This window comes from Panthera pardus, unplaced genomic scaffold (assembly GCF_024362965.1).
Source record: "Panthera pardus isolate Hobbes unplaced genomic scaffold, ASM2436296v1 HiC_scaffold_11, whole genome shotgun sequence".
NCBI lineage: Eukaryota > Metazoa > Chordata > Mammalia > Carnivora > Felidae > Panthera > Panthera pardus.
Window position 1 is genome coordinate 9,444,961 of NW_026526666.1, and position 17,443 is coordinate 9,462,403.

At 36.8% G+C, this 17,443-nt stretch overlaps 1 protein-coding gene across 3 annotated transcripts in view; it reads left to right on the forward strand.

Moving 5' to 3' along the window:
* The window catches only part of TRIM33 (tripartite motif containing 33), a 131,252-nt gene that overhangs the window by 43,562 nt on the left and 70,247 nt on the right, over positions 1-17,443 (forward strand). For all 3 annotated transcript variants that reach the window (XM_019457917.2, XM_019457919.2, XM_019457918.2), the window contains exons 2-4: positions 15,511-15,629; positions 15,992-16,136; positions 16,306-16,438. In XM_019457917.2, the coding sequence (XP_019313462.1) occupies positions 15,511-15,629; positions 15,992-16,136; positions 16,306-16,438 (397 nt within the window). The remainder of the gene's footprint in view (positions 1-15,510; positions 15,630-15,991; positions 16,137-16,305; positions 16,439-17,443) is intronic.

Sequence of the window (17,443 nt, forward strand, 5' to 3'; positions counted from 1 at the left end):
TTATAGTTTGGATTTCCAGCTGGAGTCCATTTTTCTTTTAGGTTGTATGTATGTGACCTTTTGATTTATTTTTACTTTGTAAAAATTTTTATTAGATCATAATTCAGATACAGACGGTAAAGACCAGTATCTTTTGAATTGGAAGTTTTTTTCTTGTTTGCTTTTGGTAACTAAATACAAGGTTAAATTTTCTTTATATTCTGTGGATTTAGCAAAAGTATGTTTTCTATTCCAGTTTTGTTTTACTTTTTATTTATTTTATTTTAATTTTTTAAAATGTGTATTTATTTTTGAGACAGAGAGAGACAAAGCCTGAACGGGAGAGGGTCAGAGAGAGAGGGAGACACAGAATCTGAAACAGGCTCCAGGCTCTGAGCTGTCACCACAGAGCCCAATGTGGGGCTCGAACTCACGGACCGCGAGATCGTGACCTGAGCCGAAGTCGGACGCTTAACTGACTGAGCCACCCAGGCGCCCCTATTTATTTTATTTTAGAGAGAGAGAATGCAAGTGGGGGAAGGGGCAAAGGGGGGTGCGGAGAGAATCCCAAGCAAGCTCCACGCTCAGTGCACACCCTGACATGGGGCTTGATCTCATGACCATGAGATCTTGATCTGAGCCGAAATCACGAGTCAAACACTTAACTGACTGAGCCACCCAGGTGCCCCCAACTTTTATAGTTTATATAGTTTTTGATGAGGGGGTCTCCTGTCATTATTATCTTCCTTTGTAATGTATCCCCCCCCAACCCCCGCCAAGATTCATTCTTTATTAGTGATTTTTAGCACTTCGATCTTACAAGGTGCTTGGCATGGTTTTATTATATAGAAGTTTTTTTTTTTCCTCAGGAATTATTGAGATTCTTACATCTTTGTATAATGTTTTTGTTAAAGTTGGAAAAAATTGGCCATTTTATTTCTTAAAGTATTTTTCTGATCCTTTTTTATCTTCTTTCCCCTGGGACTCCCATGTTTTAAGCCTCTTGATACTGCCTCACAGGTAGTGAACCTCTGTATTTTCCCCCCCAGTTTTTGTTCATCTTTGTGATTTTTGTGTCTCCCTTCAGTTTTACCAGGTTTTTCTTCATGTATTTTGAAACTGTCATCTTAGGTTCACATATAGTTATAACATCTTGAGAACTGACATTTTTATCATTATGAAATAATCACTTTTGTCTCTAGTAACTTTTTTCTCTGAAACTATTTTATCTCATATTGGTATTGCTACTCTAGATCTTGTAATTACTATTTCCATGATTTGTGTTTGATCTTTTTCCTTTCATTGTATTTGTTTCTTTGACCTACAAAATGTCTGTTACAAATAGCACATATTTGATCTTGTTTTTATCATATCTAGTCTGACAGTCTGCTTTGTTTTGGGGTGTTTAATTATCATTCACAATCATTGTTGATAACAGATTTGTGTTGTTTTGCCATTTTCTTTCTAACTTGTATTTTTGTTGTTGTTGTTCCTTGGTTCTTATTTGCTGCCTTTTGTATTAGATTTTTTTCTACCATTCTCTTTTATTTTTTTTTATAACTTGAGAGATAATTTCTTAGTGATTACTCTTGGGGTTCTAATATATGTCTTAATTTATCACTGTCTAGATTACCACCAACTTGATTTCAGTAAAATACAGTCTTTCTCCGATATGACTCCTTTCCCTTCTCCTTCCTTTGTGTTACTGTTATATGTGTTACATCTATATGTTATAAATCCAATAATACGTTTATGGTTACTGTTGGTACACTGTTAAAATTTTCAAAGAAGTTAGACTAAAGGAAAAATAATAGTGTTTTATATTAATCTGCATATATTTACTGTTTCTGGTACTTTAATTTCTGTGGTTTTGGGTTATGGTTTCGTGTCATGTCCTTGCTTCGGGATGACTCCCGTTTCCTCTCTCTTCCTTTATGCTGTTGTTTCGTGCAGTTTTCTTTTAAATTAGTTAAGGAAAGAGAAAAAGTAGGTTTATACTGTGTTATGCATTTACTTGTGTAATTAACCTTATTTGTGGTCTTTATTTCTTTATATACATTTGAGTTACTGTCTGATGTCCCTTTTAGCCTGAGGAACTTTCTTTAGTTTTTTTGTAAGGTACGTGGATTTACAGTGAATTTCTTCAATCCATGTTTATATGTGGTTTTCTTATTTCATTCCCACTTTTGCCAGTTAGTTTTGATGAATGTAGAATTTTTAGATGATAAGGTTTTTTCTTTCACTGCTTTGAATTATGTCATCCCACTGCTTCCTGGCATCTATTGTTTCTGCTAAGTCATCTGTTAATCTTATTGTTTCCTTGTACATCATTAGTCATTTTTTCTTAATGCTTTCAAAATTTTGTCTTTGATTTTCAGTAGTTTAACTGTATTACCTGTTTGTTGGTATATATTTGTTTATTGTTTTTCTCTTTCAACCTTCCTTTTGTTTTAGGTATGTTTCTTCCTTTTTTTTTTTTTTTTTTTAAGTTTATTTATTTATTTTGAGAGAGAGAGCACCAGTTGGGGAGGGGCAGAGAGAGAGGGAGAGACAGAGAATCCCAAGCAGACTTCGGGCTGTAAGCACGGACCCCGTTGTAGGGTTTGATCCCATGAACCCTGAAATTATGACCTAAGCTGAAACCAAGAGTTGGGCGCTTAATCAACTGAGCCACCCAGGTGCCCTCTTTTTGGGTATGTTTCTTAATGTGATCTTTCAAACTATCAATTTGCTTCTTAGGAGTTTCCATTCTTTTTTTCAGGTCTTCTATTTTTTTTTTTTTAACTTTGAAATCATACTTATTTAAATTTATTTATTTACTTATTTACTTGCTTTTTTATTTTTATTTTTTTAATATATGAAATTTATTGTTAAACTGGTTTCCATACAACACCCAGGGCTCATCCCAACAGGTGCCCCCCTCAATGCGGATCACCCACTTTCCCTTCCTCCCCACCCCCCCCATCAACCCTCAGTTTATTCTCAGTATTTAAGAGTCTCTTATGGTTTGCTTCCTTCCCTCTCTAACTTTTTTTTCCCCCCTTCTCCTCCCCTCTGGTCTTCTGTTGAGTTTCTCAGGATCCACATATGAGTGAAAACATGGTATCTGTCTTTCTCTGCCTGACTTATTTCACTTAGCATAACACTCTCCAGTTCCATCCACGTTGCTACAGATGGCCAGATTTCATTCTTTCTCACTGCCAAGTAGTATTCCATTGTATATATAAACCACATCTTCTTTATCCATTTGTCAGTTGATGGAGGCTCTTTCCATAATTTGGCTATTGTTGAAAGTTCTTTAAATTAAAAAAAAAATTTTTTTTAACGTTTATTTATTTTTGAGAGAAAGAGATAGAGCATGAGTGGGAGAGGGGCAGAGAGAGAGCGAGACACAGAATTGGAAGCAGGCTCCAGGCTCTAGGCTGTCAGCACGGAGCCTGACGCGGGGCTTGAACTCACTAGCTGTGAGATCATGGCCTTAGCCAAAGTCGGATGCTTAATCAACTGAGCCACCCAGGTGTCCCCGAAATCATACTTATTTAATTTAATTTAATCAATTTTGCTTTTGTTATGTGTATTCTAATTCCATTTTTGTGAAAGTTCTCAGTACCTTTTTTTTTTTTTTTTTTTAAACTCAAGTTCTCTCTTGTTCCTTCCATTAGTTCTGCCTCAGTAGGAGCCAGCCAGCTGTTTCTGATTGTTCACTTTGGTCTCCCTCAAGTTACTGAACCTCCTTGAATGGGATATACTTGTTCTTTGCCTATTCATGAGGATGGCTTCATTTACAGGGTCATACTTGGTGGTGGTGTGGTTATTGGTGAGTGTGAAGCAGTAGACCATGAAAGACATGATAAACTTTGTTTCAGCTGCCCTTTACTGAATGCATTTTCAAATTAAATACCTTATTCCGAAAATATCATAGCCTTACTCTTTACCTGCTTATTAGCTTGTACAGCTGGTATAGGAGTTGTCCCTTTCATGATCCAGTGATTGATTGAGCCTCTCTGCAAAATTCAGGTGGTCTACTAAAGGAAGCAGTGAATAAACAGATACAGTGTACCCAGGCAGCCATCAAATCCTGGGTCTTCATGGTCATGGCTTGAGGCTTTGTTAGGTCTTTTTGGTTTCCTGCCTCCTTCCCCCAATACAAAGAGGGCAATAAATAGCTAGTTGCATGCAGGTTTATTCACACAAGTATATGTGTGCAGACATAGACTGAAACTTTTTCTTCTGTGAAGTATACCCACTAAGGAGACTCAATTTTTGTAGATTTGAATTTGAGTACTTCAACTGAAGACCTATCTTGAATTTTCTGTTATATGGCATTGTTTCTACCTGGCTTAGTGAAAATTCAGTCACTTAAGCTAGATATTCAGTACTTTTTGTATAATGAACTAGATAGTAAACACTTTAGGTTTTGTGTCCAAATACTATCTCTGTAGTTTTTACTTTCTTTCATTCTTCTTATTTAAAAGTATAAAATTCTCGAGGCGCCTGGGTGGCTCAGTTGATTAAGCCCTGGACTTCGCCCGCGTCATGATCTCATGGTTTGTGGGTGTGAGCCCTGCGTCAGGCTCTGTGGTGACAGCTCAGAGCCTGGAGCCTGTTTCAGATTCTGTGTCTCCCTCTCTCTCTGCCCCTTTTTGGCTCATGCTCTGTCTTTCTCTCCCTCTGAAAAATAAATAGACGTTAAAAAAAAGTTTTTAAGTATAAAATTCATTTTTTTTTTTAAAGTTTATTTATTTTGAGAGAGAGAGAGCGTACGCACACAAACAGGGGAGTGGCAGAGAGAAGGAGAGATAGAATCCCAAGCTGGATCTGCGCTATCAGCACAAAACCTGACATTGGGGTTGAACTCACAAGCTGTGAGATCATGACCTGAACCAAGATCAAAAGTTGGATGCTTAACCCAACTGTGCCACCTAGGCACCCCTAAAATTCATTCTTAATAAGTTACTGGCTAAACTGTCTTGTTATTTCATATTGCCCTTTTCTAATAGCTAGCAGACTATAACTTGCCCATTCACCAGTTAAAAAATGTTATTTTTACATAAGTTTCTGTTAATTTTGAAGATACTTAAATAAAATAAAAACTTTGGTATTTTATTTCAGATAATGCTGAGTATTGTAATTACATTGATATATTTGTTAATGAAATTACTCATAATTTTCTGATTATACAAGGTTTTTGGATTTAAAAAATAGATATATTTTATTTTACTTTACTTTCAAGTAGGTTCCACATGCAACATGGAGCTCAAATTCATGACCCCAAGATCAAGAGTTGCATACTATACTGACTGAACCAACCAGGCGCTCCTACAAGGTTTTTAAGACAAAGTTTTAAAAATTATTTATTTGTTTTGGGAGTGAAAGAGCAAGCGTGAGTGAAGGTGGGACAGAAAGAGAAGGAGGAAAAGAGAATCCCAAGCAGGCTTGGCGCTGACAGCGCGGATCGCTCCCACATGGGGCTCGATCCCATAAACCCTGAGAAAATGACCTGAACTGAAATCAAGAGTCAGACACTTAACCGACTTGCCACACAGGTGCCCCTACAAGGTTTTTGAATTTTAAAGACTCATATACTTAAGAATTAAGCTTAAATAATACCAAGAAGCTTTATAACATATATGCCTAATGCATTTCCTAAATGTACTATTATGTTTTTTAAGTTTTGTTTATTTTGAGAGAGAGAGTGCACCTGTGCGAATGGGAGAGGGACAGAGAGAGAGGGAGAGTGAGAATCCCAAGCAGGCTTCATACTATCAGTGAGGAGCCTGACATGGGTCTCCAACTCATGAACTGTCATGACCTGAGCCAAAATCAAGAGTCAGACACTTAACGGACTGAGCCACCCAGATGCCCTATATTCCATTATGTTTGATAATCAGTGTCCAGTCTTATATGATCGTATGTGTACATACTAGCCATATATCCCCATGATTTCAGCTTAAGCCAGTCTTACATTTGGTTGTAAAATTGACTTGTGGAAATTGCCTGGATATTTACCAGCAAAATTTAAATACATATTACTGTATGGTATTATTTTGTATATGTTAAACCAATTTGTTTATAAATGAATTATTTCTGTTATTTTCTATATAATATCTCCAATTTCACCCTTTATTAAGCAGTTTTCTTCTGCCTTTTTAGCAGCAAATCCTTGTCTTTCCTTCTCTTCATTGCCAACTTTCTGTAAGAATGGGCAACAAAGTCAACATTCCACATCTCCAACTCCGTTATACTCATAATAAAATCTTTCTGCTATTTCCATTGTGCTAAAATTTTGTAGAAAAGATCAGTGATCTGTTTCTTCAGAATCTAGTCATTATTTTTTTGCCTTCCTTTCAGCAAATATGTAGTACTTCCTAGGCTCCAATTATTGTGTACAGGGAAGGAATGGAGCTGAACAGGAGATAGGTTTAAGATGGAAAGAGGAATTAGCCTTAGGAATGGTTATACCTTTCAAACTTGAAACTCTTGATGTTACCTGATAATATTCTTTCTAGCCTGTTTTTCCTGTTCCCTGGATTATTCTTTCAGCACTCAGCTCACAACACTCGCTCTCATCACTTGATCTGGCCTCCCACTTATGTAATTAGAGGCCGTAGGTGCAAATTCTCTTCTCCCTTCTTCACCTGAAAATATATCTGTGTTTTTTATTCATAATTATTTTCTAAGGGAAAGGAGAGGGGAGTTGATGATTAAAGGTTTGGACTAACCACTCGTGGGTATGGGAAGGAGAAGCTAGGGGTGAATAAAAAGAGTATTGGCTTGGGTGCCTGACTGGCTTAGCAGGTAGAGCATACAACTCTTGATCTCGAGGTAGTGAGTTTAAGCCCCACATTAGGTGTGGGACTTACATTAAAAAAAAAAAGTGTTTGGTCATGTTAGGAGTTAACTGACATTCAGAGATAGAATATAATTTCAAAAGTAAATTAGTACAGTGATAAGTTAATCATGAGTGGTTAATAGAAAAAGTAATTGACCCACCCCCCCCCCCCCAAAAAAAAAAAAGAAAAAGTAGTTGACTCATGTTTGATTTCATTTATTTCAGTTATACTTGTGTGATTTGTACTGGCTTCCTTTTTTTAGGATTTTATTTTATTAAAAATTTTTAAAAATGTTTATTTCTTTTGAGAGAGAGAAAGTGAGCAAGGGAAGGGGCAGAGAGAGAGAATCCCAAGGAGGCTCTCTGCTAACACGGAGCTCGAACCCACAAACTGTGAGATCATGACTTGAACCTAAACCAAGAGTCTGATGCTTAACTGACTGAGTCACCCGGTGCCCCCCAATTTTATTTTTAAGTAATCTCTACACTCAACGTGGGCCTTGAACTCACAACCCTGAAATCAAGAGTCTTCTGCTCTGCTGACTAAGCCAGCCAGGTGCCCCTTACTAGCCTTTAATGTAAAATGTGCTTCTTGGGATTTGCAGTTGTAAATGTTGAAATCTGTGTCCTAAATCTGTGAACTCCTTTTCTCATACTTGACCATAAATATTGGTGTATTGAAGGGTACTGTACTCTTTTGATCCTGTTCTCCCTTGGTAATCATAACTGTGCTTCAGATTTTACCTAGTTGTATGCTGATAGTTCTTTCTACATGCTTCAACTACAGAACTGTGCTAGTTAAACACAGTCTATCCTAAACTTATTCATTGCATTCTGGCTAAAATTACTTTTCCCTCATTTTGAGTAATTGTGTAATTATCCATGAATTACCCATGCTAGAAGCTTGTGAATCATCTAGAATTTCTAATTTTTCCTTTGCTGTGACTACTACCTCTTCATCATGCAGACATTCATTAGGCAATTGATACTGCCTCTAATTTATCCTCTATAGTTCTATTATGACTGCCTTAGTTTAGCCTTAATTATTTTATTACTAATGATCAGCCTTTTAGTTAGAGAGCTTCTTTAACATAGGTTTTAAGGGCATGGCTTATAGATTCATATGTTGGGGTTTCAGATCTTACCTACCTCTGCCATTTACATTGTCCTGTGACCTTGAGAGCATTACCTGATTTCTCTGAAGCTCAATTTCCTCACCTTTGAAGTGGGGATAATAATTGATCCTATTTTACAGAAGTGTTATGAGCATTCACCGAACTAATATATAAGAATTTCACACTAAATACCAACTGGTCTTACAGTAAAACTTTGTATTAATGCAAATTTAGATATAATTTGATTATGCTTGTTTTCTGTCCTCAGCACAACCTTCATTCTCAAACGGTCAGATTAAAATTCTTGCTGGGGTGAGGGCAGAAGTACAGGGTAGAGCACAGTTGGTCTGGGAAACATAAGACAGGGGATATGTGGTAGCAAAGAGTCCCTATTTCCCCAGTAGTCTTTTTTTTGTGAATCAGTCAGTTTTTGTGAATCAAACTGAAAAAATGGTGGCAGCCAATAGAGGTACTTAGAATTCCTGCTGATATTTTAGAACAGTTGTTTTAAAAAAAAATGTCTTTAAACATTTAAACCTTTAAAAAGGTCTTTACTAACACTTGAACATGGTACCAAACTGCAGTCTTCACTTCAGACACTTGTTATTGGCTGGCTAAGAAAGTGTACACAGTCATATCTGTTTTCAACAACTGGACTGTATTTTATACATTTGAATTTTGATGCCCTCATTTATTTTTGTTAAGGCAAGATTTTACTTTATTTTTTAATTGACATTTTATCACTCAGTTTTGTCTTCATAGTGTATATAGAATGATTTGTCAAACTGTCATTTGATTATAATAGAATATATTATTGTAGCTCAGTGTTTTAATTTTATGTTTTTTATCTCCCTAAATTAATATTTACACCTGTACATATTTACTTTTAACTCATGCATATTTAGATATCAAAATGTGTATTAATGATTTTGCTAATTATTTTTTGCATCTCACTTCTAAATAGTTTTCCATGGTCTTTTTTTTTTTTTTTCTTCCCTCTTCAAAGTAAGCTCTATGTCCGATGTGGGCCTCAAACCCCAAGATCAGGAGTTGCATGCTCTAGTGACTGAGCCAGCCAGGCACCCCTAAGTATTTTTCCATGTTCTTAAAGCCGGTAGTAGGTTAAACTGTATAAAATTACCATATTTGCAGGTCATAAGTGGTCTAAAATTGGTGGTTTTATATAGTTGAATTTAATGCTTTATTCTTGTAGCAATGAGCAGTATTGTTATATGTCTGAAAATTTAATTTGCTTTTACTCTTGAATAGTTACCAGCATATAGATTGTTAAGTTGATTTATTTTCTCTAAAAGCTTTTAAGATACTATTCCTGTTATCTTTTTGTATTGTTTTTTACTAATTAGGTCTGCTGTTGGTCTGATTGTCTTGTAATATTAGCAATTATTAAGAGTTTTTCCTCCATCTTTGCAATGTTTAGGTGTGGATTTATTTTTATTTATCCTGTTCAGGACTTGTATTGTGGTATGAGGGGTCATTTCTTCAGTTCTGAAATTCTCAGCCATTATCTTCTTTTAAATAGCATCTGTACCTCATTTCCTTCATGAACTTCTGGAACTTCAACACATACTGGAGTTTCTCATTCAGTTCTTTAGTTTTCTCAATTTACTCTCTTCTGTAGTTTCTTTTCTCTTTAGCTCTGTGCTGAATTCTGTGTGATTTTTTTTCATATCTGTCTTCTACTTGATTTTCTTTTCCATTCTCTCTTGCTTACTATTTAACTTGTGTTTTGAGTTTATTCAATGAGTGTATTTTATTTCTCTTTGATTCCTTTTTAGCTCTATTTTCATAGATTCTGTTTGACCCTTTATCGAAGTATTTTACACATATTTTTGAAGTCTTTTTCAGATTGTTTTATTTTTTATGAGTTAGGTTGTTATTTATTGCTTTATTGTGTTGGTTGACTCACTCTAATAGTATTGGAGTAATAGTATTGGAGTAATAGTTTCTTCACGCATTGTAATTTTATGTATGAGCCTACCTTCACTTGGTGTCCTGTCCCACTTGTGCCTTGGGTTGGGAGGTGTTCTAATGAGATAGTTTTGTGTGTTTGCAGGGTTTCAGAGAAGCTTCATTTTGTTGTTGTTGTTCAGTGAATATGTGAATTCACCTAACTAGGAATCCCAGGAAGAGAAGTAGATACAAGGCAAAGATAATAACTTCTGTTTTATGTACATTTTGTTTAGAGTTGATTAAAGAAGAGGTTCTTTTTTTTTTTTTTTAATTTTTTTAATGTTTATTTTTGAGAGAGAGAGACAGAGTGCAAGCAGGGAAGGGGCAGAGAGAGAGGGGGGACACAGAATCTGAAACAGGCTCCAGGCTCTGAACTGTCAGCACAGAGCCTGATGCGGGGCTCAAACTCAGGAACTGTGAGATCATGACCTGAGCTGAAGTTGGACGCTTAACCGACGCACCCAGGCACCCCAAGAAGAGGTTCTAAATAAGAACTTGAACTTAGGGTAGAGAACAGAAGAGAAATGTTGGCTTCAGCCCTGAGGAGAATGACCAGTATGTTGGACTGAATTCCTTGGGCTCCTTCTTACTCATGGTGGATTTACCATTCAGTGTTTGTTTCCTTTCCTTTCCTTTCCTTTCCTTTCCTTTCCTTTCCTTTCCTTTCCTTTCCTTTCCTTTCCTCTCTTTTCTCTTTTCTCTTTTCCTTTCCCTTCCCTTCCCTTCCCTTCCCTTCCCTTCCCTTCCCTTCCCTTCCCTTCCCTTCCCTTCCCTTCCCTTTTCTTTCTTGGTTCATTTATTTATTTTGAGAGATTGAGAGAGAGAGAGAGAGAATCCGAGGAGAGAGAGACAGACAGACAGACAGAATCCGAGGCCCAAACTCAGGAACTGCAAGATCATGACCTGAGTGAGATCAAGAGTCAGACGCTTAACCAACTGAGCCACCCAGTTGCCCCTTCCACTCAATGTTTCTGAAGTCCCAGGAAAACTGGGGCCAAGACATGAAGCAGGGCTGGAGGTTACATCATGAACTTCCCCATAGTCATCCAGCACTAGACAGATTTCCAGTTTAGGATAAAATGTTATAACACAGGAATGGCCAGAAGGAGGAGATGTGTAGGACCAGGTATGCGGGAAGGGGTGCCACACTTCCCTCTGAGGAAGCTCTGAGTGTGCCTTTCCTTTAATCTCGATGAGTTTACTAGTTTCTTGACTTGGCCTTTCTGTGTACTGTGCAGATAGCACAAACTTTGCTTATGTATCTATGTATAAAGCTTATTTGGTATTCTGACTTCTTGTGGGTGACTCCAGAGCTGGGAAAGATTTTAGGGTGAGGGCACTCAAAGCCTGCCCCATGGCTTTCTTGAAGGAGTTCAGGTTCACCCCTTAATCTTTGTCTTACTTCCTGTTGAAAGTAGTAGTACTTGTAACCCCTGTGTCCCACTTGCATCTGTTGATGCCTGACCACTTGAGCTTTGAGTTCCCTTTCGTTTCTGGCACTTCAAAGTTTTGCCCTTTAGGTTGTGGACTCCGTTATACATTTTTCAAAGTACATTTTAGTTTGTTATATTTTAGCTATTTCTGTGTTTAACCATTTCAGGTGGTGTTTCCATATCTGCCTAGTCATCCATCTTGGATGGAAGTCCACAACAACTTATTAAAACTAAATTCCACCTAATACTGTGGAGATAAACTAGTTTGTAGGCTTGTGTAGTTTGGCCTTTTAAAAAGAATCCTCCTCTGTCTTCCCCATAATTACACATTGTAATAAATTGGCATTTAAAAATAATCTAATAGGCCTGAATGAGCCTCTCAGAACTTGAACTTTGGAGTCATGAAATCAGGTCTAGGGATATTGTGCAGAAAAGTGGTCAGCAACTTTGGCTTTGGCTTTTGGGTTTTAGTTTTGTATAATGACCTAAACTCGGCATGACAGCACTCAGTGATTGAGTTAGGAACAAGCACACTCATCTGATCTATACTATACAAGGGCATACTTATAAACTCAAATGGAAAATGGCTCTCATGTTCAAAGTAAACATTCATACACTTTTAAAGTTTATTGAATAAATAAAAAAACAGATAGCAGAAAGATTCCTGGAGAACCTTCAACTCTTGTGTTGGTGGTAAGACAGACACCTTGGCTGCTGGGTAATCGGTCAGGTGTAAGTAGTCAGCCTAGGAATGGGGTTTGCTGATGTCTGCAGACTTGAATTTACTCCCTTCTCTCTCATTGGAACTTCTTTCATGCCTCAAATTTCTTAATTCTAAGCTTGTCTGAAAATCTTTATGGCAAATAAGAGTCTTTCTGAGATTGATCTCTCCACTCCTTGTGTACTCTTGGTTGGGTTTCCTCTGCAGTGTTCATATCCTTTGGCTTCTACATTTCTTGAAATTGCATGTGTATTGATTTGTGTGCTTTGCTACTTCTATCCCCTTACTTAATCTTTTTGGATATATATATTTTTTTATTAAAAAATTTTTTTAATGTTTATTTTTTGAGAGAGAGAAATACGGAGCATGAGCAGGGGAGGGGCAGAGAGAGAGAGGGACACAGAGTCCGAAGTAGCTACAGACTCTGAGCTGTCAGCACAGACCCTGATCTGGGGCTTGAACCCACGAACTGTGGAGATCATGAGCTGAAGTTGGACACTTAACCTACTGAGCCACCCAGGCGCCCCTATGTTTTTCATTTTAGGGAGAGAGAGAATGAGTGGGGGAGAGGGGCAGAAGGAGGGAAGGAGAGAGAGAATCTTCAGCAGACTCCACAGTCAGCATGGAGCCCAAAGCAGGGCTCTATCCCACAACCCTGGGTTCATGACTTAAGCCAAAATCAAGAGTCAGATGCTTAACTGACTGAGCCACCCAAATGCCCCTGTATATTGTTTTTATCTTCCACATTCTTTCATATTATTTTAATGGAGGCTTGGGATGAGAAATAGATGAATTTTTGTTGTCATAAACTGTGATGTTAGCTTGCCAGATTAAAGTAAAACTTTTAAGAATCTGATAATTATTTTAGTGAGTTCAAAAAAAACAGACTTCGGACAAAGTATTCATATACACAGGTATAAGAGATACTTTAATAATGAGTTTTTCTTGCTCAGAACAGAATGTCTCTTCATCATTTGTATCCTTCAACTATATGTATATGTGGACCTTTTTCTTTTAAAGTCTCCCCCCACCACCGCCATTTGTGAACTTTGCTCTTGCTGTTCTTAGTTTGCATACTGTTTCTTCCTTTCCTAGTTGAGTTTGAGGTCACCCTCAGACCTCATGGTTTACTGGAAGGACTCACAGGATTCAGAAAAAGTGTTATTTTCATGGTTGCATTTTATTACAGGGAAAGAGGAAATAGATTAAATTTAGTAAAGGTGCATGGTGTGAAGTTCAGGAGAAAATAGGTACAAGCTTACACATCTCTCCTTTCAGTGGAGTTGTGTGGGAGAAGCTTAGTTTTAGAGTAACTATGTGTGACAATATGCAGGAATATTGCCAATCTGGAAAGCTTACCTGAGCCCCCATGTCTAGAGTTTTTATTGGGGCATTGTCACAAAGGGGTGGATCCTCCATGGAATCCACATTACCTACTGAGACTCTTGTCACCCTCTGAGGTCATACTGAATACGGCCTCAGGCATACAAAAACAGTCTTATCAGGCAGAATATTCCAAGAGTTAGAGGTCATCTCACAGGAGCCATTTGAGGGCCAGTATTAGAGATAGGCTTTCCTTAGGAATGTACAGGATTCGAGGAACCAGGGTCAGCAAAGTAAACTGTCCTTCCTGCACACTAGTAACAGAATGAATTTTTCAAGACCATGTATAAGTGTAACCTCTAAAGTGAAAACTTAATTTATTGTAAGTTAGTTGCTCACATATTTTTGCCCCTACAGTTACTTGTACTTATCTCCTTTGTAGTTTTGTTATATACTCTGTTTCTTGACAGGTTTGTAATTTATGCTGTCTTAAATGTGGAAATATGTATATCCTTTCTCCCCCTTTCTTTTCACCATGCTGTTTCTTTCTTGGATTTGAAAAATTGTTTTTATGTATTTCCTCTGAGCAGGACCTTTGTATGCACTGTGTGTTACATGAACTATGTTTTGGTTTCAAATCTATAACTGAATTTGTTTAAACAGTGTATATGTCTACTGGTAGACTGATACTCCTACTTTTAGAATGACACTATATTTGTTTCTGTTTTCCATTAGAACTACAATATAAGGTTCTGTAATTTGTGTCCTCCCAACTCTTGGGGACTCTTGTTTACATCCTAGTCTGTGTGTGGTGCTTCCTATAGTTGTGTGTGCTATAAGCTATAAAAATTACATACTAGTCTTGCACCCTTTCTTGAAAGTGAGGATTGTGTTGTTGATGCTGTATCCTCAGTTTTATGGCTGATACATAATTAGTTTGTTGTGTTGACTGTGTTGCTATTTTTTAGTTTTTAACTTTAATTTCCATGTGTTAACCGAGCAGGTTTATTTTTTCTGATAGATGCTGGAACACTGGCACGGCACATGTGATCTTTCTTTCCACATGAAAGTGAATGAATTCAAGTAGTTCTGAACCAAGCAGAATTTATAAGATGATGGATCGTGTATTTCTGTTGCTGCTGTAACAAAATTGCCATAAACTTGGTGACTTAAAATAACACACGTTTTAATTTCTTACTATTTTGGAGGTTAAAGTTTGAAATCAGTTTTACTGGGCTACAGTCAAAATATCTGCTGGAGTCAAAGTATCATCAGGTCTGGTTCCTTGCAGAGTCTCTGAGGAGGAGAAAATTCATTTCTTTGCCTTTTTCCACTTACAGTGGCCACTTGTATTTCTTGACTTATTGCTTCATCCCTAAAGCACATTACTCCCGTTCTCTGCTTCTATTACTAGCTACCTTCCACTTGTCTGTACTCTAATCTTATTATTTTTTTTATTCATTTGTGTGTGTGTGTGTGTGTGTGTGTGTGTGTGTGTGTGTGTGAGAGAGAGAGAGAGAGAGAGAGAGAGAGAGAGAGAGAAGAGCACGCGCAAGGAGAAGGAAAAAAAGAGAGAGGGAGACACAAAATCCATAGCAGGTTCCAGACTCTGAGCTGTTAGCACAGAGCCTGAAGTGAGATTCGAACTCATGAACTGTGAGATCATGACCTGAGCCGAAGTCAGACACTCAACTGACTGAGCCACTCAGGTGCCCCTGTCTCCTTTTTATAAGATCACATTTAGAGTCCATCAATACTCTGGGACAGCATATTCCCATCTCAAGAGTCTTAATTTAATCATATCTACAAAGTCGCCTTTGCTGTATAAAGTGATAGGACATATTCCAAGGATTAAGATCTGGATATCTTTGGGAGCCATTATTCGGCCAACACATATTATAATAAAGCACTTTTAGATTTTTTTTTTTTTGTATATTAATGTTTGTTTTCTCATCCTAAATAGTATGTCATTTTCCCCCAATGGAATAACTCAGTAGATTATTTTACTCAGCTCTTAATGTTCATTTCTTTGGTCTTGTCTGTGACATACGTGAATGCTTTTCATATGGGCATCATGCACAATTTCTTTATTTTTTCCTGAAGAATATTTTCTAATGTTGTTGTCTTGTGTTGTAGTTGGTGTAATACGGTGCCCAGTATGCCGCCAAGAATGCAGACAGATAGACCTTGTGGATAATTATTTTGTGAAAGATACATCTGAAGCTCCTAGCAGTTCTGATGAGAAATCAGAACAGGTATGCTTCTTAATATTTCTTTATATTCTTACCTTGATACTGAAATGTAAATTATGAGAAACATATGTTCGGATAGTTATGTGATTTAGGGTACTTCAGCTATAGTTAAATAAATGATCCTTATTCTGTTCTGTACCCTTCTACCTAATTAAATGAGATGAAAAGTCTTTACTTATATATATTTTTTGTGTTCTGAGACTTAAATTTACTCACGTGAATGTTTGATATGGAAGGAAAAGGATTTTATTGGAGATAAATGGATAACAAAATATTTAGTGTATTTGAGAGCAGGTCACAGTTTTTATTTTGTGGATTTATATCTTGTAAATTTGATGTAGATCAGTATTTATTTCCACTTTTAGGTATGTACTAGTTGTGAAGACAATGCAAGTGCAGTTGGCTTTTGTGTAGAATGTGGAGAGTGGCTGTGTAAGACATGTATTGAAGCACATCAGAGAGTAAAATTCACTAAAGATCACTTGATCAGGAAGAAAGAAGATGTCTCAGGTAAGAATAGAAGCAGTTTTAATGATTGAGCTACCATTAATCTTCCTCTTTTACCTCATAGCATTTCTACTTATTCTTTATATGCTTTGGACATAAATATTAATAAGAATTTAGAACGTGAGATACAATTTTTGTTTAGTTTAAAAATATATGTTTTATTTTACTACAGAGTCTGTTGGAGCATCTGGTCAGCGCCCTGTTTTCTGCCCTGTACATAAACAAGAACAGTTGAAACTTTTCTGTGAAACATGTGATAGATTGACATGTAGAGACTGTCAGCTATTGGAACACAAAGAACATAGGTACAGAAGTCATCATTGTTTAACAAGAAATACTATAAAAATGTTTTATAAAATTATCACTCTTAAATATTTATTTCATAATTTTGTCAGCATTGTATTCTCAATTTCATATATTTTCTTAAAGCAGATATGTGTTTAATTATTTAATGGTTTCCACATTCATATCTAATTACCTTATGAATATCCGTTAAAAATGTATCATGACATTTGGGTTTGCAAGAAAGGAATTGCATTATTTCTTTTATTTGCTTTGCCTCTGGTTCAGATCAGCTTTCTTCAAGTAGACTGTGGTATTTAGGCTCTGGGCTGTAATCTTAAAAGGTAATCTTCCTGTGGGTATGGCCAGCTGATACACATTTTAACATCAAAGGATAATTATACTGATTTCATGTTAGATATAAATCCCTTAGTTTTCTGCAAATTGCTTAAGTATCTAAGTAAGCATAGTTACTAATTCTTTAATACATAATTTTCTATTTCAACCCTGTTATACCCTCAGAATTCAATAGTATTCACTTACAATCAGTCTATTAGATTTGAACTATTCTAGAAATGTACTGAAATTCTAGCCAGGAGTATAACAGTCCTCCAGCAAATTTCCCAGTTTCTATTAAATTGTATTATCATTTAAAAGATGGTCTTGCTTACCATAGTCCAGCATTTTCTTTCTTTCTCCCCCCCCCCCTTTTTTTTAAGTTTACTGATTTTGAGAGAGAGAGAGAGACAGTATGAGTTGGGGAGGAACAGAGAGAGAGGGAGAGAGAGAAACCCAAGCAGACCCTACACTGTCAGTGCGAGCCCAGTGTGGGGCTTGAACTCACAGACCATGAGATCATGACCTGAGCTAAAGTCAGACATTTAACCACCTGAGCTACCCAGGTGCCCTAGTCCAGCCTTTTCTAAAGTGTTCTTCTTATAACACTTCTGCTAATTTGATAGAAATAGGTTTTATGAATCTCCTGCCAAAAAAGGGTAGCTTAAGTTGGATTAACCACATTGAAATGT